The 21,339-nt window shown below is 39.9% G+C and overlaps 1 protein-coding gene across 1 annotated transcript; it reads left to right on the plus strand.

The window, feature by feature from the left end:
• Positions 1-120: 120 nt before the first annotated feature.
• Positions 121-21,263, plus strand: TDG (thymine DNA glycosylase). The gene is made up of 10 exons (XM_027967675.3): positions 121-306; positions 10,251-10,393; positions 12,334-12,578; positions 13,475-13,544; positions 14,973-15,108; positions 15,313-15,395; positions 15,476-15,570; positions 17,954-18,125; positions 18,538-18,663; positions 19,295-21,263. Exons 1-10 carry the CDS (start codon positions 284-286, stop codon positions 19,423-19,425), a joined length of 1,224 nt encoding a protein of 407 aa, XP_027823476.1. The 5' UTR covers positions 121-283; the 3' UTR covers positions 19,426-21,263.
• Positions 21,264-21,339: the final 76 nt, after the last annotated feature.

Below are 21,339 nucleotides of genomic sequence, written 5' to 3' on the forward strand. Positions count from 1 at the left end.
AGCGCGAACGTGACTGGACGGCCGGGCATCACGTGATAACCACAGGGCGTGGGATTTGGCTCTGAGCAGACGGAAGCACAGCGCTGAGGATGGGGCTGGCCTAGTGTGGGAGGGGGAATTGGAAGCTTGGGGGAGGAGCCTGTGCACCAGCCACTGTCCGAGTTCTGCCAGCAATCGAGTCCGAGTGTCTGGTTATTACTGTACCGCCGCTCGTGCGCCGCGGTACTACAGAGTCGCTGGGTTGCCGGGTCCGAGTAGCTGCGCGCGCGAGCGGCAGCAGGGAATGGAAACAGAAAACACGGGCAGGTAAGGCCGGGGCGGAACACCGCCCCTCCCCCCGCGCCCCTTGCTGTGGGGCAGGCCGCGGGCGCGCGCGCGCACACACGCACGCACACACACGCACGCACACACACGCACGCACGCACGCAGGGGTTCCTTAACAGTGTGGCCCCTGTAGCAAGGTCCGGGCCGCGCATGCGCACTGGCGGCCCGCCAGGCCACTTTTTACCGAAGTCGTTCCAGACACTTCAGTTCAGTCGCTCAGTCGTGTCCGACTCTTTGCGACCCCGTGAATCGCAGCACGCCAGGCCTCCCTGACCATCACCAACTCCCGGAGTTCACTCAGACTCACGTCCATCGAGTCCGTGATGCCATCCAGCCATCTCATCCCTCCCAGCATCAGAGTCTTTTCCAATGAGTCAGCTCTTCGCATGAGGTGGCCAAAGTACTGGAGTTTCAACTTCAGCATCATTCCCTCCAAAGAAATCCCAGGGCTGATCTCCTTTAGGATGGACTGGTTGGATCTCCTTGCAGTCCAAGGGACTCTCAAGAGTCTTCTCCAACACCACAGTTCAAAAGCATCAATTCTTCGGTGCTCAGCCTTCTTCACAGTCCAACTCTCACATCCATACATGACCACAGGAAAACCATAGCCTTGACTAGACGGACCTTAGTCGGCAAAGTAATGTCTCTACTTTCCAGACACTTAGCTGACATTAAAATACGGTCGTAAGCAACCAGCAGTCTCCAATTAATGTTTCTTTCCGGTTACCTTTCTCCGCTACATTTCCCTTCACCCTCTATTATCATGCACAGCTGTAAGGGTGAAGTGTTATATGTATCAGTGTGTGTGTGTGCGTGTGTGTGTGTGTGTGTGTGTGTGTGTACAGCTGTAAGGAGGAAATGTCACATGTATCAGTATGTGTGTCTGTGTGTCAGTCGCTCAAGTCCGACCCTTTGCGACCCCACGGACTGTAGCCCTCCAGGCTTCTCTGTCCGTGGAATTCTCCAGGCAAGAATACTGGAGTGGATTGCCATTCCCTTCTCCAGAGGAACTTCCGAACCCAGGAATCAAGCTCTGGTTTCCTGCATGGCAGGCAGATTCTTTACCGTTTGAGCTACAGGGAAGTCTCTCTGTATAACTCTAGGAGTTTTCATCTCAGAGTTGTAGGTTTACTGTGGCTTTCTTCCTCAACGGTGTACCTAAGGGGCACGAGGTGGATAACGTTGCCATTCTAGAGCTCTTGAATTCTGAAACTAGCAATAACACTTCCAATAAGTTATCTAAAATTGTGTTTTAGTGGTCTTGGCGACAGTCTTAAGTATTTACTTGTCATGTGCCCTTTGGGGAATGAGGTGCGTGGGGAGTTTTGCAAAAGCAGAGATTTCGAAATTGGAACCTCTGATGGAAAGCCAAATGAAAAACTAAGTATAATAACAGAGTCTTTTAAAAGAAAAAAAAAGTTTACATCGGAACACAATACTGTTAGACCTCATTAAGAATTATCCTGATTTGGGGCTCTAAACTTGGGGAAGACACTGAAGTTCTCCGGGCCTGTTGATGTCTGTAAAATAGGGCGTCGTGGAATCTGGTTCTGACATGAGTCAGTGTTAGGTGGAAGGGGAGTGCTTTAGTAACCAACAGAGATTGTCTTAAGAGTTTAGGGAAGGAGGTAAAGTGCAGACTTCATCCTGACATTATGAATCAAATCCTGAAATAAAGAACTCCATTTCTTTCCCTAAAGAACTTTACAAATAAAACTTGTGGAAATTGCTCCTGTCTTTATGATCTTCATTCCAATCAGAATTGAAACCTGGGTAAACACCTACCATCAAATAGATTGCAGTCATCTCTCTTGTATCCATAGATTTGTTCCAGGCCCTTCGGAGACACCAAAATCTGTATGCTCAAGTACCTTAAGAAAAAATGGCAGAGTCCAGTTGGCCATTGTGTAGGTTCTAGAATGCACACAGGGAGTGTCTTACAGCAAAGTAATAGGTTTCTCTGGTACAATGTTTAGCTCAAAACTGTCTGACTTCTGTTTGGTCTTAACTGAATCCATTGGGTTATAGACCATTTTTTATTCTGACTTATAACATTTTCACTTTGGGAAGTATGGGTAACTGTGTTAATACTCTGAGGAGTATTTTGTTGGGGATTCTGAAATGACTCAGGCCCCTGGTAATCCTGAGAAAGTAGTGCTTTGTCATCCTTGTCTTTGTGCTCATCATGAAATGTTTGGTATAGTTAATTTCCTTTTTATTTTGGAAGAGATTAATTTCAAAAAAACTACATATTATAGATGTAGGCCCTTTTTTTAAGAATGAGAAGAGAGTTCAAGAGTCTTAAAAAGTACTAACCAGAGAGAAGAAAAGGAAGACGAGGACCTGTGTATGTTTCTAATGAGCTCAGGCATGAAAAAGAGACTTACCAAAGATGGGAAGTAGGATGCTGAATCAATAACTGGAAAGGTGTGGAACAGACCACTGAGAATACAGACAGGAAAGATTAACCCTCAAATGAGATTGGAACTTTCTAGAAATGGTAAAGAGACTAAGAACTTATTTTCATTAGTGTAGACCACAAGAAGGACAAGAAAGTTTTGGGTTTTCTTCCCAGTTCACTGACATGTTGTTAGGTGACAGAGAACATAAGCACTTAGTTCTGATTTTGCTTTTTCATTTTCAATTAAGAAAATTGAGTGTAGATGGAAAATGGCAAATGGATGTCTGTAAGAGAGATTTAAAGCTCAAGATCAATAAGGGCATTTAAGAGAAGTTTCAGCTGCTCTAGCAGAAATCATGTTTCCTGGCCCAAATCAGTTGTATTTCAAGTGAGAGGCAAGATTACAACATTCTTTAAGAATCTGTAGAAAACAGGCGAGGGGCCTAAAGCCCAAATATAAGCACATGGGTCCCTTTTATTTTCCAAAGGTAGACTCTGCCATGGAATTTACTTTGATTCTCAATAAAATTTTTATTTCTCAGTGGTTATTGAGCATATTTAAAAGGATACTGATCATTAGGCAAAAGTTTGTGTTGAATAAAGCAAGACCTACCCAGCTAGGTTCTTTCCCTTTTTGATGATGATACTAGGTTAGATAGCATCAGAAGGAGATGACAGGAGTACCTAAAATATTTAATCATCTCCCGTTCCTTTGTTTTTGTTATGACAAATGTATTATATACCAGGCACTGTTTGGGGATTTTGTTTGCTTTTTTGTTTTGGTCACATGGCTTATGGGATCTTAGTTCCCCAGCCTGTGCCATCGGCAGTGGAAGCTGAGTCCAAACCACTGGACCACCAGGGAATTCCCTGCCAGTCTCTGTTTTAAGTGTTCTACATGTGGTGACTAATTTAATCCTCACAATCAATAAATTAGGTGCTTTTCTTCCTATTTTACAGATGTGGAAGCAAGGATGTGAAAAGGTTAAGGAACCTGTCTACAGGGCTAGTTAGCGGCAGAGCTGATGTTTGAATCCAGGCAGTGTAACTTTAAAGTCTAATTCCACTGCCTCTTGTGGGAAGATGAGGATGGAATGGTGGTGGTCATATTCAGTTCAGTTCAGTCGCTCAGTCGTGTCCAAGCCTTTGCGACCCCATGAACTGCAGCACACCAGGCCTGCCTGTCCATCACCAACTCCCAGAGTTCACCCAAACCCACGTCCATTGAGTCGGTGATGCCATCCAATCATCTCATCCTCTGTCATCTTCTCCTCCTGCCCTCAATCTTTCCCAGCATCAGGATCTTTTCAGATGAGTCAGCTCTTCGCATCAGGTCGCCAAAGTACTGGAGTTTCAGCTTCAACATCAGTCCTTCCAGTGAACACCGAGGACTGATCTCCTTGCAGTCCAAGGGACTCTCAAGAGTCTTCTCCAACACCATAGTTCAAAAGCATCAATTCTTCAGTGCTCAGCTTTCTTTATAGTCCAACTCTCACATCCATACATGACCACTGGAAAAACCATAGCCTTGACTAGATGGACCTTTGTTGACAAAGTAATATCTCTGCTTTTTATATGCTCTCTAGGTTGGTCATAACTTTACTTCCAAGGAGTAAGCGCCTTTTAATTTCATGGCTGCAGTCACCATCTGCAGTGATTTTTGAGCCCTCCAAAATAAAGTCAGCCACTGTTTCCCCATCTATTTGCCATGAAGTGATGGGACCAGATGGCATGATCTTAGTTTTCTGAATGTTGAGCTTTAAGCCAACTTTTTCACTCTCCTCTTTCACTTTCATCAAGAGGCTTTTTAGTTCCTCTTCACTTTCTGCCATAAGGGTGGTGTCATCTGCATATCTGAGGTTATTGCTATTTGTCCCGGCAATCGTGATTCCAGCTTGTGCTTCTTCCAGCCCAGCGTTTCTCATGATGTACTCTGCATAGAAGTTAAATAAGCAGAGTGACAATATACAGCCTCGACGTACTCCTTTTCCTGTTTGGAACCAGTCTGTTGTGCCATGTCCAGTTCTAACTGTTGCTTCCTGACCTGCATACAGGTTTCTCAAGAGGCAGGTCAGGTGGTCTGGTATGCCCATCTCTTTCAAAATTTTCTACAGTTTATTGTGATCCACACAGTCAAAGGCTTTGGCATAGTCAATAAAGCAGAAATAGATGTTTTCCTGGAACTCTCTTGCATTTTTGATGATCCAGCAGATGTTGGCAATGGTGGTCATGTTGGGTGAAATCAAAACTGCTTTACTACTGAGAGTCAAAGGGAGATGGAAGAGAGATCTATACTGATGTGCCATGTAGTCCTCCTGCCCCAGCTTTTCACAGTTTAACAGCTTTGAGGTGCTAATGGCATGATGATAAAATATTTGAGTGATGCAACTGTGCGAGGGGTTTGTGGAATTGATAGACTGAGTCAGAATCCAGGTTAGTCCCAACTGACTAGAATGTGAAGCATCTTTTAATGTGAGATGAGGGAGCAGCAGTGAAGGGCAGTTTTCACTGATGGTAAACTCAGTACGAATCAACAGTATAATGTGGATGCCAGCAAAGCTAATGTAATGGATTTTGTTATGTGTCTCCAGAATGAAGAATTTGATCACGCTGCTCAGTTTCAGGTCAGTGAGGCTATGGAGCATTTTTATTTTATCTTAAGCTGCAGAAAAATGATCATAGTGAGGAAACTTGAAATTATGCTGTATGCAGAAGAGCTCAATAAATTGGGGGTTCTGGCTCATTCTGTTTTTGAGTTCACAGTATCTAAATAGACTCTGCACAGCAAGTACCCCGTAATGCATGGTGAATACACACATTCCCACTTAGCAATATTGAATGTAGACTTTAGATAGTTCAGTTCAGTTCAGTCGCTCAGTCATGTCTGACTCTTTGCAACCCCATGGGCTACAGCACACCAGGCTTCCCGGTCCATCAGCAAGTCCCGGAGTTTACTCAAACTCATTGAGTCGGTGATGCCATCCAACCATCTCATCCTCTGTCGTCCCTTTCTCCTCCCCGCTTCAATCTTTCTCAGCATCAGAGTCTTTTCCAGTGAGTCAGTTCTTTGCATCAGGTGGCCAAAGTATTGGATTTTCAGCTTCAGCATCAGTCCTTCCAGTGAATATTCTGGACTGATTTCCTTTAGGATGGACTGGTTGGATCTCCTTGCAGTCCAAGGGACTCTCAAGAGTCTTCTCCAACACCACAGTTCAAAAGCATCAATTCTTTGGCACGCAGCTTTCTTTGTGTTCTTTTAGATAGCTAGGATAGTATTTCATCATAATTTATGTAATAGTCCCTTTTGGTTGTGCAGTTGGTTTATTCAACATTGATATTTTATAAGTGTTCAGTGTTATATATGCTTGTTTAAATGAAGGTAATAAAATGTTGCTGTGTTGGTTGTGTCTATCCAGAGTTCTTATGTTGAAATCTCTAAGCCCCAGTGTGGACACTGGGAGAAGGGGTCTTTTGGAGGTGATGAGGCCATGAGGCCCAAGCCCACCTAAATGGGAGTAGTGTCTCTGTGAAAGAGGTCCCAGAGAGACCCCTCACCCCTTCTGCCATGTGGGGACACGGCAAGAAGGCAACCTAAAATGAGCCAGAAAGCAGGTACTCTCCAGACACTGAGTCTGCCAGTACTTTGAACTTGAACTTTCCAACTCCCAGAACGGTGAGACACAGATATTTGTTGTTTATAAGCTACTCAATCTGTGGTGCTTTGTATAGCAACCTGAAGGGACTAAGACAAATATATTTAGGGAAAAAGCAACTTACATCTTTTTTTGTTTTAATTTCATTATACATTAAAAATAAATTTTATTATTTTAACCAGCTTTAAATGTTCAACTTAAGGACTTATTTTATTATTTTTAAAAAATATAAATTTATTTTGATTAGAGGTTAATTACTTTACAATATTGTATTAGTTTTGCCATACATCAACATCAGTCCGCCACGGGTATACACGTGTTCCCCATCCTGAACCCCTCTTCCACCTCCCTCCCCGTTGAACTTACATCTTCAACTTACATCTTTAGAACAGTGGAAAATGACTGAGGATTAAAGAAGTTAGTCATCTTAGAGAAACTTCCAAGTGTTTTTTTAAATACAGCAAAATCCGAATTAACTGGACTCCTTACTTAATCGACTGTGTGTGTTTGTGTGTATTTTGAGAAAGACAGTTCAAAAATGCACACTTTATCAAATTTCAGACAGTGGTAGAAAACCAGTCCTTTGAGCATTGTTCAAGTGAAGAGGATGTTCAGTGGAGGCTAGGAGAGAGTAGAGGGTTAACTGCAGGCAAAGGGGAGAGGTGCAAAACCATCATCATGAGAACAGACATAGATGATAGGGGACAAAAGGCAACAGGGAAGTAAAATCATTTGTCATGCTCCTGAGTTGGATATCAGGGAATTACAGAAAATTAAAATGTTTCAGGGCCTCTTCTGAGTCTGGACAGATTTGGTCCTATTTCCTGCACTTTCTCCTTATATGTGGAAATCACAGAAATCTCACCCTCATTTTCATGGGGAGGGAATGGAGGTCCTAAGACGATGAATGACTTAACTAACTGTGCTTCTTTTGCTGTCTCTCATACAGAGAAAATTATTGTTATAAACACTGCAGAATTCTGATACAAAGGGGCAGTTATCCTATGTTAATATATACAGCAAATGTATTTAGGAATTATATCCACATTAAGTTTGAAATAGGTTCATGCTGCTTCCAAACTTAACCTTTATTAGATAATAGGAAATGAAATTATCCAGAATTGTAGTTCATGAAGGTTTTCGTACAGGTGGAATGCTGTCTTCTGCCAAGTAGTAAGAATGTTGTAGTCCACCCTCTTTCCTTTTGTTCCACTATTGTTAGGAAGCTATCAAGATTATCAAGCTAAATCAAATGCTCAGATAGAGTATATTTCCTCAGAACTTACACATTCTATTATCCAGAGCCTTCTCTGTTTCCTTTCTAATTCATCTTATGATAAACTGACGGGGATAATTTTAGAACAATTAAGGGACCCATCTATATTATAGACAAGTTTCTGAATTTTTCTTTTCTAAATTGATACACATGTCTAAAATAAGACCGCATTTTCTCTTATTTTTTACTTTTTCTTCAGCCAGTTGACATCTAAAACTTTGATTTTCAGTTTTTGAACCTCAGAATTTAATGATCTGATAGTATGCTAACGGAGCCACATTTTGGAAATTTTTTTAAGTTCACAACCCTTTTGTAATGTGAATGTTGTTGCCCTGATTTATATATTTTTAGGAGTGGATCTTTGTGAAGTGCTCAAAATGGGGCAAATGGGAGAAACTGAGAGCCGTAACAGTAAACATGGGGGAGAGTGAGACACCGTCTTGGTGACGCTGTGACAAGCTAAGGACAGACCTTCCTGCATGCTCTTGGCGGCTCACTCACTGTGACCACAGGAGTGCTCTTTTGTATATTCAAGCTGAGTGGGGCTGTTGGCGTCTCAGGAACCTGATACTGGCCACAATCAAAAATCACATTATATTTCACTAGAATTTCCAGAGGGCAGCCACACGAGACCTCTCGACTAACTCGGCTATCTCCAGCTCCTCATTAGAATATCTGAGTCTTTAACATGGAACAACTAGTTCATCCAAAAGTGCTGTGAGTGTTACTAAAGAAAAGTGTGGGGAAAAAAGGACATTTGACTTCGTGCCAGGCAAGGTTTAAGACCTTTGCTTCTTTTCAATTTTACATCTTAATTTCTAGTCCTTTCCTACATGCTTTCTCTATGTGCAGCCTTGGCTCACAATGCCATTTTGTATTCTTTTCCACTTTATATTAAACATTCTCTATGCTTTTAAATATTAATAAACTTAATTTTTGTAACTGCATAGTATTCTCATGTTGATGTACTATAGTGTACTAAATCACTGTATTGTCTTTATTTTTTGTGTAATTTGAAAACTATATTTAAAGAAATAAAACTCTTAAGATAGTTTAATATCTTTCTCACTAATCCTTCACCTTTTCTCTACCATCTTACCCCTTAAAGATAGCTTGAAGCTAAAATGCTTCTCCCGTGGTTTGTCCATTGAGTTGGGCCTCAGTTTTTCTTTCAGTATCCAGTGCTCTAGCCTAGCTACCCCACCAATAGTCTGTGACCCTGTGTCTGCATGGGCCATTTAAGTTTATCCTGGAAATGTTTTGGTTTGCCTTTTTAAAAAACAAAACAAAAAACATTTAATTAAGATATGATTTACATGTGAAGCTCACCCATTTACAATGTACTAGTTTGCTTTTTTTTTAAGTTTGCCTTGTTAACCTCTGCTTTCTGAGCACCCTGTTTTCTTTCTCCACACGTCACAGAAAGAGAAAACCATTAAGTAGAGTAGCTTGTCAGAGAAAACACGGCTTTTCTCTCCGAATGGTAGACGTCGTTACTCATTTTATTGCCTGGTGCTTTTCTTCCTTCTGCATATTTAATGGCATTTTTTTGGCATCAGCTGTCACTCGAGTTTCGTACAACATGTGTTTACTTCCCCAGCTTTGTGCTGATAGCAACAGCTTGAGGTAGTAGTTTATAGCCCCCAGAAATACTTTTTAGCAGTATTGTTTAGCAGTATTGTGAAGGCCTGTGTTCCTTACGTTGAACAAAACACTTTGAACAGCGTTTAAATCGTGTTCAGAAGAGAAGTTTAGAGTGGTCTTTCCCATAAATTCACAGATATTTATAGAAATATCTATTTCTAACCCTCATTTAATGGCAAAAAATCCAGCGACCATTAAAAAACAGATGAGGGGGTAGGGTTGGGAGATGGTGGTCAAAGGGCACAAACCTCAAGTTATAAGATTAACAGGTTATGGGGATCTAAAATGTACTGGATGGTGATTCTACTTAATGATCCTGAAGGATGTACTTGCAAGTTGCTGAGAGAGCAGATTTGAAAATTTTTCTCACCACAAAAAAGAAATGGTAATTAGGTGCCCTGGTGGAAATGTTGGCTAAGGCTTTGATGGCAATCACTTTGTAGTATATGTGTGTCAGGTCAGCACTGTTGTACACATTAAACTTAAACAATGTTGCAATGTATCAACTATCTCTCAATAAAGCTGAACATAAAAAGGTTACATTGCAGAGGATTTCTGTGACAGGAGAATTAGATACTGAAGGTAGGAATACAAATTACTTTTGTGGATTTTTTAACTCTGTATGGGTTGGTGGGACTTTCAGCTCTGCTAGAAAATTCCCATGATCTCACTTCAGGGAAAGTATAGGCTTGCCTAACAGGACTGGTAAGTTTTACTGATGACACATCAGTGTGAGAGTTAATTATAGTTGGTTAGTAGGCACCAGGTGAAGATTGGGTAAACATACATATGGGAATAATCTTCCTCCTCTCTTTGCTCCTGTTGTCAACTCTAAATAAATTCTATAGTGTGGTTAGAAATAATTGAATCCTGGGGGTTTTTAAGAGCAGATCATTTGAACTTAAGTTTGGGTAATTTTGTCTTCCTATCTTATCCTGAATTGTTCTTTCAGCTATTCTCTTCAGCAAGCTCAAGCTTTTTATACATTTCCACTCCAACAAATGATGACTGAAGTTCCTAATATGGCAGTTACGAATGCACAAGAAATGCCAACCGAAGTTCCAGCCCCAACACCTGCTCAGGAACCCACACAAGGTAGTTTTCGCCAGGATAGTTTAGAAAATTACCATGGCATTAGCCAACTTATTTAAGAAAGGGTTTAATGATGAATTTTAACTCTATTTTTGTGTTAAAAAATTTAATCTACTTTTTAAGTGCTTACTGTGTTTCAGGAACTCTGATAGGTTTGGGGGGATAAAAGAACATAGCTTCTGCCCTCAAATCATCTCATAGGAGAACATAAAATTGAGTATGAAACTCCTCAGCACACCAAGTGGTGAAGAGGAACACAGGATGCTGTGGGGCTGGCACCTAACTCGGACTGAGGCTCAGAGGCAGCTTCATGGAGCTCTGAAGTTCAAGGGTGAGGGAGCGGTACAGGAAGAATGGGAGGAGGAAAATTCTAGGCCGAGGGAGCGGCGTGCATCAAACTATAGACCTGAGGAAGCATGACATGGTTGAAAAACCATTATTCTCTGTCATTGGAGACTGGAGTGGAGCAAAGAAGTAGTGAGAGAGGAGTCTAGATAGGGGGCAAGCAAGGCTTGTTTAACCTAAAGAACATATGTTCTATTCTGAAGGCAACAGGAAGCTAGAGACTGAATGGAAACAGTGACTTAATAAATGGATTGACATTTGAATATTCTAGAGAATAGACTGTAACAGAGATATGTAAAATATATATCTAATAATATAAATAAAGTAAGATGGTAGAGAGCAGGGCAGAACTTGGAGGTATGGCCATGTTAGTGGATTTCATGGAGGGGGATGAGGAAGATAGAGGAGTCTGGAAGTCACTTCCAGGCAGTTGGATGAAGGAGGTACCATTCACCAAGACAGAGAATTAGAAGAGAAGAGGACAGATTCAGCAGTGGATTGAGGGGAGAAGGTAATGATTTTCCCCCGTGCATCAGTGTGGTGTGAAGAGAGTGCTGAGTTTCAGTTTATGGTTGCAGAGCATGTGCAGCTCCACTGTGATGAAGGTCCCCCTGCTTCAACTCTTCTGTTTTTCTGGGCAGGAAGCACTAGGACAGCTACAGCTGATGGAGGTGGATCCCTTGGCACAGGCAGTGGTTGAAGCAATGTGAGGAGAAAAGAGGATGGATGGAAGGCTCAGATGAGAAAACGCCAAATAATAGTGGAATAGGGTGGGGGCCTGGGAGATGAAGAGCCATATTAGGGGAGTTGTGGATAAAAAGGCAAGGCTTCTTGTTGGATAATTTTATGTCACTGGTTCTTGTCCACGGGTAATTTTCCCCTGAGGGGTTTATGGCATTGTCTGGAGACACTTGGTCATCATGACTGGCAGGATGCTACTGGCATCTAGTGAGTAGAGGCCGCTGTTGCTAAATTATTCCACCTAAGATGTCAGCAGGGCCAAGGCTGAGAAACTGTTTAAGGTCCTGAGATCAGAGTTCTAGTCTTACCTTCAGACAGACGCTGCCAGCCCAGAGAGTTCATCCCTGGTGTCTCTCAAGTCACCTCTTTGACTGTGTGAAGAACAGAATATACACTCAGTTCAGGGGAAAGAAGCCTGCAAACCATTTGAAGTTTTCTGCTGCTGGGAATTATGGGGAAACTGAATTAAAATGTTTCCTTTCCTCCCTGTTTTTCTATTTGGTCTTTCATTTGTTTGTTTAATTATTTATGTATTTACATTTAGAATTCTTATAAATGGTATGTAGCTACTTTGTGTCCCTGGAGAAGCCATGATGCCAGGTAAGAGTGTGGAAAATCAATCTGATTGTTAAGGATCTCTCATCCCAAGAACTGCCAGCAGAGAAAGGAAGGTGGGGTTGGGACCACATAGACCCAGTTCTCTGGTGAAGGAAGGGGGAGATGTTACAGAGGAGAGTGATGTCGTGAAATAGAAGAGAAAGCTAAGGATGTTGATGGGTGACTTTTCTGGGAAAGCTGCCTAAAGTTTGTAAGTTAAGGTTTTCTGCAGCTATATCCTGGAAATCATTGTGTTTCAGAGACTCCTCCAAAAGGAAGGAAAAGAAAACCCAGAACAACAGAACCGAAAACGCCAGTGGAGCCCCAAAAACCTGCTGAGGCCAAAAAGTCTGGCAAGTCCACAAAGTCAAAAGAAAAGCAAGAAAAAATTACAGACACATTTAAAGTGAAAAGAAAAGTGGACCGTTTCAATGGCGTTTCAGAAGCTGAACTTCTGACCAAGACTCTACCAGACATTTTGACCTTCAATCTGGACATTGTAATTGTAAGGATTTTGTCCTCCTTTGGGTTTATAAGTAGCATTGGTGGATTAACGTGACTTAACCATATCCTTGCAAAGAGCATTTTTCCGAAAATAACCATTTCTGAGAATCCTTTTGGTGGTAAATGGTGTCACCTTCTTCAGGTTGTATCATATGGCTGTGTTTAAGAAGGTGGGCTCTAGGGCAAGGCTGTCTAGTCTCAGATGTTGCCGTGTGGGTGTATGTCCATGGACAAGCCTTCCTGAACACTTAATTTGCTCGTTGATGAAGCAGGCGTGTTGATAGGATGGTGTGGGTCCTCCGGCAATTACACGAAATGATCCACGTGAATCACTTGGGTTGCATGACACTATGGTTTCTCCATGAATGATAACACTGATTTTGAACTTTGATTTTTGTAACTGTAAGAAACACCAGCATGTAGACAACTGTGTAGGTGATGTAGAGGCAGCTGCTTTGGGGGAGCTGAGAAACAGACTTAAAGCTGCACACGAGCTCTGGTTGACTGACTGTTCCAGGACAGTTGGGAGTGAGGGTGCTGGGGATATAAGGGACTCAAACTGGTTTTTAAAAGCAACAGCAAGGAGTTCCCCATTGGCCTAGTGGTTAGGATTCCAGGCCTTCACTATCAGGGCCCAGGGTTTGTCTCTGGTCAGGGAACATTCCCCAAGTCACACAACGGAGCCACAGAGGAAAAATAAAATCAGCAAAACTTTAATATAAAGGAAATCTCTTTCCTCAAAATGCAATACTTTGTTCAGGTCAAGAGTAGATAATTGATAAAGCTTATGATGCTGGGTTAAATTTTTATTTTAATCAATTCACCACTCCTCCACAGAACCCCTACGACCTAAGCCTACTTTTCAAGACTGAAATATATAAACATTTTGTTTTGTAGATTGGCATAAATCCAGGACTGATGGCTGCTTACAAAGGGCATCACTACCCTGGGCCTGGAAACCATTTTTGTAAGTGGTTAACCTTCTTTTACTATTTTACTTTTAAACTAGATGTCCTTGTTAATAGTTTGGGTTTGTCTGGTTTTTTTTTTTAAACCAAAATGTGTTTTTAAAAAGAAACTTGTTGAGTAAGTACACATACGTCTTTTCAATGTGTGTGTACACAAAAATGAAAGGTGTGAAATCCTCTGACACTTAACATTTTGGTTTATAAGAGTGGAGGGATATGGAAAGAAATACTTTCTCTTTTGTTTATTTTCAGTGAGTTTTACTATCTTTTTTAAAACAATTTTTCTTTTTTTAGTTGTTGTCTACAGAATATTAACAGTAATCGTGCCAATGCAGACACAAAACTTGATACCTTTCCAGATTTCTGCTCATCTTATTTCCTAGGAGAAATGAAATGCATTGGCCATCAAGTTGTAATAGTTAAAAAATGCTCTGATTGTAGACATTCTCTATGGATAATTTCCATGTAGCAGAAATTAGTATTAAAGACCCTCATACTTGTAGAGTGAGCTTTAAAACCAAGTATAACTCCTGTTGTATTATCTTATATATAAATCATCTAACACTGCCTAACAGACAATCAGGAGTGCAACAGATTATCAGGAAACACCAGCTGATTATCTTAGTGCACTATTTAAAAACTTCTAGGACAGGGGACTTCCCTGGTGGTCCAGTGACTCAGCACTTACACTGCAGGGGCCATGGGTTCCGTCCCTGGTCAGGGAACTAAGATCCTACATGTATGCAGTGCAGCCAAGAAAAAAGAAAAACACTTTTAGGACAAATGATAGTAATATATTTTTAGAACTAATAACATGTTGTCTCCCTTATTTGAAAAAAAATTTCTAGAGATATTTCACTTTTTATTTTCTCCTCTGTCAGTATGTCTGAAGCCCTGAGTCACTGGTGTATATTTTATCTGTTTGGGGTTTTCCAGGGACAGGTGGTGTTACTTCCAGTTGTTAAAAAGCTAAACAGTTTCAGAGTTTAGTGCGCTGTCTAGCTATATACTCAACAAGCATTTCCTCCGACCCCCTATTAAAAGGACATAAATAATAGTGATATCTCATAAGATAGCTATGATGATTAAATGAAATAATCCATATGAAGGACTTAGCATAGTACCCAGCACATAATAACTGCTTGGTATGGTATTTGACCTATGTTATAGTTTTTAAAATATACTAAATCTTTTTTTCTTTTTTTTTGGGGGGGGGCCTCGATCAGAAGGACTTGGGCCCCCCACGAGCGGCGCCAGGGAGTGGGTCTTCCGTATGCCACATGTCCCACGCCCCACCACGGGGCGGGGATATTTTTTCTTTTTTTTAATTTCAAGAATAGACCCACGTAATTCATGGGGCAGAAAAACCTTTGACCTTCTACAGAAATAAACTGAACTTTTTCTAAATTAAACTCTCTTGTTCACAGGGAAGTGCCTATTTATGTCAGGGCTGAGTGAGGTCCAACTGAGTCACATGGACGATCACACTCTACCAGGGAAATATGGTATTGGATTTACCAATATGGTGGAAAGGACAACACCAGGCAGCAAGGATCTTTCCAGGTGATTATGGAATATTTGGTTTGATAGGTTGGAACCTTGGCCATACTTGTGCTTTACACACTCCAGGAGCATCCTAGGTTTCTAACTAGTTCAAGCTGAGCATAGCAGTTTTATGATTTTCTGTTTTATTGAAAGCTGTCTGCATTTAGCACATTATAAATACTGCCATATTTATATTTTGACTACTTTTTAATTCAATTTTAGTAAAGAATTTCGTGAAGGAGGACGTATTCTAGTGCAGAAATTACAGAAATATCAGCCACGAATAGCAGTGTTTAATGGAAAATGTAAGATTTACTTTTAAATTTTATCTTTTTTCTTCGATTAACATTATGGGCAATGTAAATATATTTGTATTTCATTTTAGGTATTTACGAAATTTTTAGTAAGGAAGTTTTTGGAGTAAAGGTTAAGAACTTAGAGTTTGGACTTCAACCCCATAAGATCCCAGATACAGAAACTGTAAGTCCTTAAAACTGCATTTGCAAATCAGATAAATATAAATTTTTTTTCTAGCTGGTTTTCCCTTTTTATTTATTCTGTTCATTTGTAATTTTTGCCATTAAAAAAAGAACACTGTATTTTGTGGAATAATATCTGCATAGTAACTTGAACTAATTTCAGATTAATTCAGATGCTTTTACAGTCGTATTAGAAAAAGGAAACATTTGTCAGATAAATGCCTTTATAACTTTATGTTAGTTATATTATTTGGCCAAAATATTGAGAGGAGGTTGCTCACATGCTGCATTCAGAATACATTTAACGGGATGTTCTTGCCAAATGCTAGTGGGTTAGTCCCTTATTCAGTTGTGAAACAAATATAGACACAATCCTGATCAGTGAAGCTGCTTATCACCCTTTGTTGGTGTACCTCAGCCCAGTCTCATGTTAGAGCCATATAAACAGGACAGCCCAGTCGCAGACAGGCATCCTGCCAACCTGACTGGCATTTGGTGCTGTTGTCCTTATGCATAAGGGCATCATACAGTGACATGCTGGTTTTAAAACTCTATATAAATTTCTGTGGAGTTTCTGCAGACATTTGGTTCAAATTTTGCTTCTTAAATATAATTTTTTGTTTACAACTTCTGAAATAAAAATACACATGCACAGACTTCTGTGCTGTAGATGAATTTTTAAATGATAAGCCAGTGTGCCAACAAGTTTCTGTGGAGACCTCAGAATACAGTTTCTGCCGCCAGTATATATTTTAACTTCGTTTATAGTTTCTTCTGTTTTTAACTAGTAAATGTGTAATTGATAAAGTAGGTTGTAGCACTGATCACTCTTTAAATAAAGGCATACCCTTGTCTCCTTGGGTAAAATTGCAGAGATAATAGACTCCTTCCTGTAGAAGGAGCATTATTGTCCCTGAAATGCCAGGGGAGCCTTGGTATATCTCTTGGGACGTGTGATCACAGTAGTGCGATAGTAAGTGAATCTGAATCATATCGAGATAGGTAACTTTGGCTCCTACAATGATCTGTGAGTGCATTTGTCTTATAAAATTTACTCTTTATCATGAAATATTCATAGGTATTGATGATGTTAGTGATCCAGCTTTTAAAAACATCTGCTTTTTCAAGTTTCTGGATCACTTTAATTGAAGGCTGTCTTGAGATTGGAAAAATGTGCTATTACAAAAACCTGGTAGCATTTGTACCTCTGAATCAGGCTTTTCTAAATACTGCATAAGTAAAACAAAATAAGTCAATAATAGTTTGGGTTTTTTTTTTCTATGATACATGGTATAGAGGCCAATTTAAAAATTAAAAATTATAAAAAATTGCAACGGGAAAGTCCGTAATTGAGCAGTCTCACTCTTTTATATATAAGATGTATATTTTGATATACTCTATGAAGGACAGTTTGTCACCATCATCCAAAATGATAAATGTAAATACCCTGCTTTCTAGCTATTCCATTTCTAGAAATTTATCCAACAAATACAGTCACATGTATTCAAATTTAAATATGTACAAGGCTTTTCACTACAGTTGATAATATTAAAAGATTGGAAACAGCCTAAATGCCCATAGGTAGATGCTGGTTAAATAAATTATGAAACTACTACACAGCTATAAAAAAGGAAACTTATTCTGATATAGATACTTGATACAGAGTTATCTCTGAGAGACATTGTTGAGTGAAAAAGCAGGGTGCAGGACAGGGAGTAGAGCATGTTACCATTTGCATGTTTTTTTTTTAATTTGATTCTAAATTCATGGAATATCTCTGGAACTAACAATGTAGATTGCCTTTGGGAAGGAGAACTAGGTGGATAGAAACAGAATTAGGAGGAAAGACTTTTCATTGTATAATTATATGCCCTTTTGTACAAACGCTGAGGGGGGAAAGACTCATTGGTTTTGATTTATTGACTTTGTAATAAGTAAATATTAGAAATCTGACTCAGACACAACTGCTGTTACTGATTTTGCATATATTAATATGTGGTAAGTATCAAGTTATTTACCCAAAGGAAAAGAAGGTCTCTAATCTCAATACGGAGAAGGCGATAGCACCCCACTCCAGTACTCTTGCCTGGAACATCCCATGGACGGAGGAGTCTGGTAGGCTGCATTCCATGGGGTCACTGAGGGTCGGACACGACTGAGTGACTTCCCTTTCACTTTTCACTTTCATGCATTGGAGGAGGGAATGGCAACCCCCTCCAGTGTTCTTGCCTGGAGAATCCCAGGGACAGGGGAGCCTGATGGGCTGCCGTCTATGGGGTTGCACGGAGTCGGACACAACTGAAGTGACTTAGCAGCCAATCTCAGTATGAGTGGATTCAATGGAATTATAAGGTTTCTGTAACTGTGAAATGTTGCGATTCCAGCTCTGCTATGTGATGCCATCATCCAGTGCAAGATGTGCGCAGTTTCCTCGCGCCCAGGACAAAGTGCATTACTACATTAAGCTGAAGGACTTAAGAGATCAGTTGAAAGGCATTGAACGAAACACAGACGTTCAAGAAGTGCAATATACATTTGACCTACAGCTCGCCCAAGGTGCGTTACCATTAGTCAGTCCTGTTGTTCGTGCCATGTATATCTACCTTATAGAAAGAATGTTGTGAATTTAAAAGCAGTAGAAAAGAAAACGATTTATCGGCAGCCAGAGTGTTCTGATAACAAGTGTTAGTCACTTTTAAAATCTCCTTTTACCAAGGGCTTCCAGTCTAATCCGAGTGTTCCTACATATGCTGAGAAGCAGGAGTGTAGGTCACCTAAAATTAAATCTCATAGGCTTTTACAGTTCTTAGGAGTTTATATTGTTTATGTTAAAAAGAGTTTAATATGAAAGTTGTTTCCGTGGATGTGAAATTCAACAAAAAGATTTATTCTTGATAATTGCCAAATAAAACTATCTTCAAAATTGTTACACAAAATCAGTTTTAAATCCCTCTTACCCTCCTCACAGAGGATGCAAAGAAGATGGCTGTGAAGGAAGAAAAATACGACCCAGGTTATGAAGCAGCGTATGGCGGTGCTTACAATGAAAACCCCTGCCCTGGTGAACCTTGTGGATTCTCTTCAAATGGGCTGGGTATGTCCCCTCCCCCTTGTTTGTCCCTTTCAAAGACTTGGCCAGGATTGGGGGAAAGAAGGTTTTGTTTTTTTGTTTTTTTAAGAGAGAGTTAATTACTGAAGAATGGGAATGGAAATACAAAAATCTATTTAGTGACTGGGGGACTTCCCTGGTAGTCCAGTGGTTAGAATATCGCCTTACACTACAGAGGGCCTGAGTTCAAGCCCTGGTTGGGGAGCTAAGATCCCACATGCCTTGCAGCTAGGAAACCAAAATAGAAGCAATATTGTAGCAAATTTAATGAAGACTTTAAAAATGGTCCACATTAAAAAAAAATCTTTAAAAAGTCTATTTAGTGATTGAGAGTGAAAATTCAATGGTTATTTGATGTTCAACTACACAGGCTTTTACAACTCATTTTCTTGAAGTTACTGACTTGAAGTCCTCCTTGGTGCATTTCCCTCCTTGAATAACAAGAATTTATCAGTCCTGTATCTTAGAATAGAAATTTAAGTTGTATTCAAGAAGCTTGCTTAGCTATTTTAGTAGCAACTCTGCTACAATAAACTGTTAAAATCTCCTAATTATATCACTTAAAGCTTTTAAATAGAGTAATGTTCTTCTCCTCCCTCCCACACCCCCATCCCAGCTGCTGACAATGGAGAATCAACTTTCAGTGACATTCCAAATGGACAGTGGATGACCCAGTCGTTTGCAGAGGAGATCCCTTCATTTAGTAATCACTGTGGGACGCAAGAACAAGAAGGAAACCACGTTTAAGGATGGTGTTTTTCAGCCCTGCTTAAATGCTGCAGTTTTAATGCAGTTGTCAAGTGGCCCTCGGTTTGCTAGCTGAAGCATTTTATTCGTATTTTATTCAGGTGTTGTGATCAAGGTACAGTGGAGTCAACTGTACGGACCTAAGTAGTTTGGAAGGAAAAGGGTTTTTCTGTATATCAGTTTTTATATGTTTTGTATGTTTTGAATGATTAACCATCATTCCAGCTTTTTTATAAAACTGTATTTCATTTATGAAGAAATTAATTTTCTTTTGGGCGTCACTTTTAACCTGTAATTTAAAAATGCAAGAGTCTGCATCTTTACACTTGACTATGAACTGTGCATAAACTTAGATGCACCATTCTCCCTTTTCATGCCTAAGAAGGGCATGCTGCTAATAGTATTCCTGCTGGTAAAGAGACACGTGTGCTGATTTTCATCTATGAGCTTAACCCTTGATGGAGTCTCATCTGCTAGTTTTTCACAGTGTTTAATAGGCTTCCTGACTTGTGGTCACACTCAGGCCTCCTTGCTTTACCAGTGGTGAGCATTTGTGAGGTTGTTTTGCAGTAGAAATATAGAGTATGGCCTTGCAGCAGCAAGGTTAACCCGGCCTTACCTGTCAGGGCATGAGCCCTGACTTTGGTCCTCTCACCCCCATCTGCTGATCCTCTAGTAGGAAGAAACTATTCTGCTGAGATGGTAAGTTCCAGAGAATGCAGAAAACCTTTTAAACTTTCCTACTTCATCTGTGTTTTGCTTGAGAGACATAACATTTGATAGGAAGGAGACTGAACTTCTCTCTCAGTATCTATCACCATTCTAATTTTATCCTCCTTGACTTTTAGCATGTAACATAGAAATGATGAGAAATGAACTTTCAGGGTGAGTAACAAGAGGCTGGAGGTTGTTTGATAATCTTATTTAAACTGGTGCTTTATGTACATGAGATGTACTAAAATAAATAATACAGAATTTTTCTTGCTAGATAAATCAAGTAAGCCAGTAATTTTTTTAAAATTATCTGCATCATTGCTGTTTGTTACTGTGGACTAAGTGAACCTCATGTCAAGGTTAGTTTGAAATAATGTACTTTTGTGATTTTCTAATGCATATTCCATGGTGCTACAAATAGTCCAGACTACTAGGCCTGGTGGATATCAAAGCTGGGTATTCAGAAATGCCACTTGCATTTACTCCTGATCACAGCTGAATATTCTGATTTTATTCCTACCCAGGGAGCATGTTGTTTCTCAATATGAAAATATTTATGAAGTTTTTTTTCCTAAAAGATTATATAGCCTTTTCTTTTTATAATAAGAGATACAAATTCTTGTGAATTTTAACATGGTTTTTAGCTGTAGCCATGATGGATTTTATTTTTCCTTTAGTCTAGGTCAAGCCATGTAAAAGTCATTCATGTTATTTAAATCATGTACTGTATTGCTGTTTACATGGATGTTTTGTGCGGGTGCTTTTATGTGCCTTGCATCAGGGATTAGGAACAATTTAATTATTTTTTCATGGGATTATGTAAAGCATGTAACTAGGTATTGCTTTGGTTTTTAATGATTGTAGTCTTTACATAGATTGGTTTTTTTTTTGAGTGGAGAAAATATCCTTTAAATTATGGTGGACACTCACTAGAGAATGGGTTTTAAGGATTTTTCCAAGCATACAATAATGGTGTTTTTCATTAAATATGACAGATGAATAGTACATGTTGATATACACTATACATGAGAATATGAGACTTTTTCATTAAATAATATTGAAAAAGTTTTAAAATTCATTTGAAAGTCTGATTGTTTTTTACAATAAAAAATATTGAGAATGATTATCCTTAAGTTGCAGTGTTTTCTGTAGCAAGACTCTGGTATTCTTTCCCTTGTTAATCTGAGATCAGTTTACTGC

Source organism: Ovis aries, chromosome 3, assembly GCF_016772045.2.
Source record: "Ovis aries strain OAR_USU_Benz2616 breed Rambouillet chromosome 3, ARS-UI_Ramb_v3.0, whole genome shotgun sequence".
Classification (NCBI taxonomy): Eukaryota; Metazoa; Chordata; class Mammalia; order Artiodactyla; family Bovidae; genus Ovis; species Ovis aries.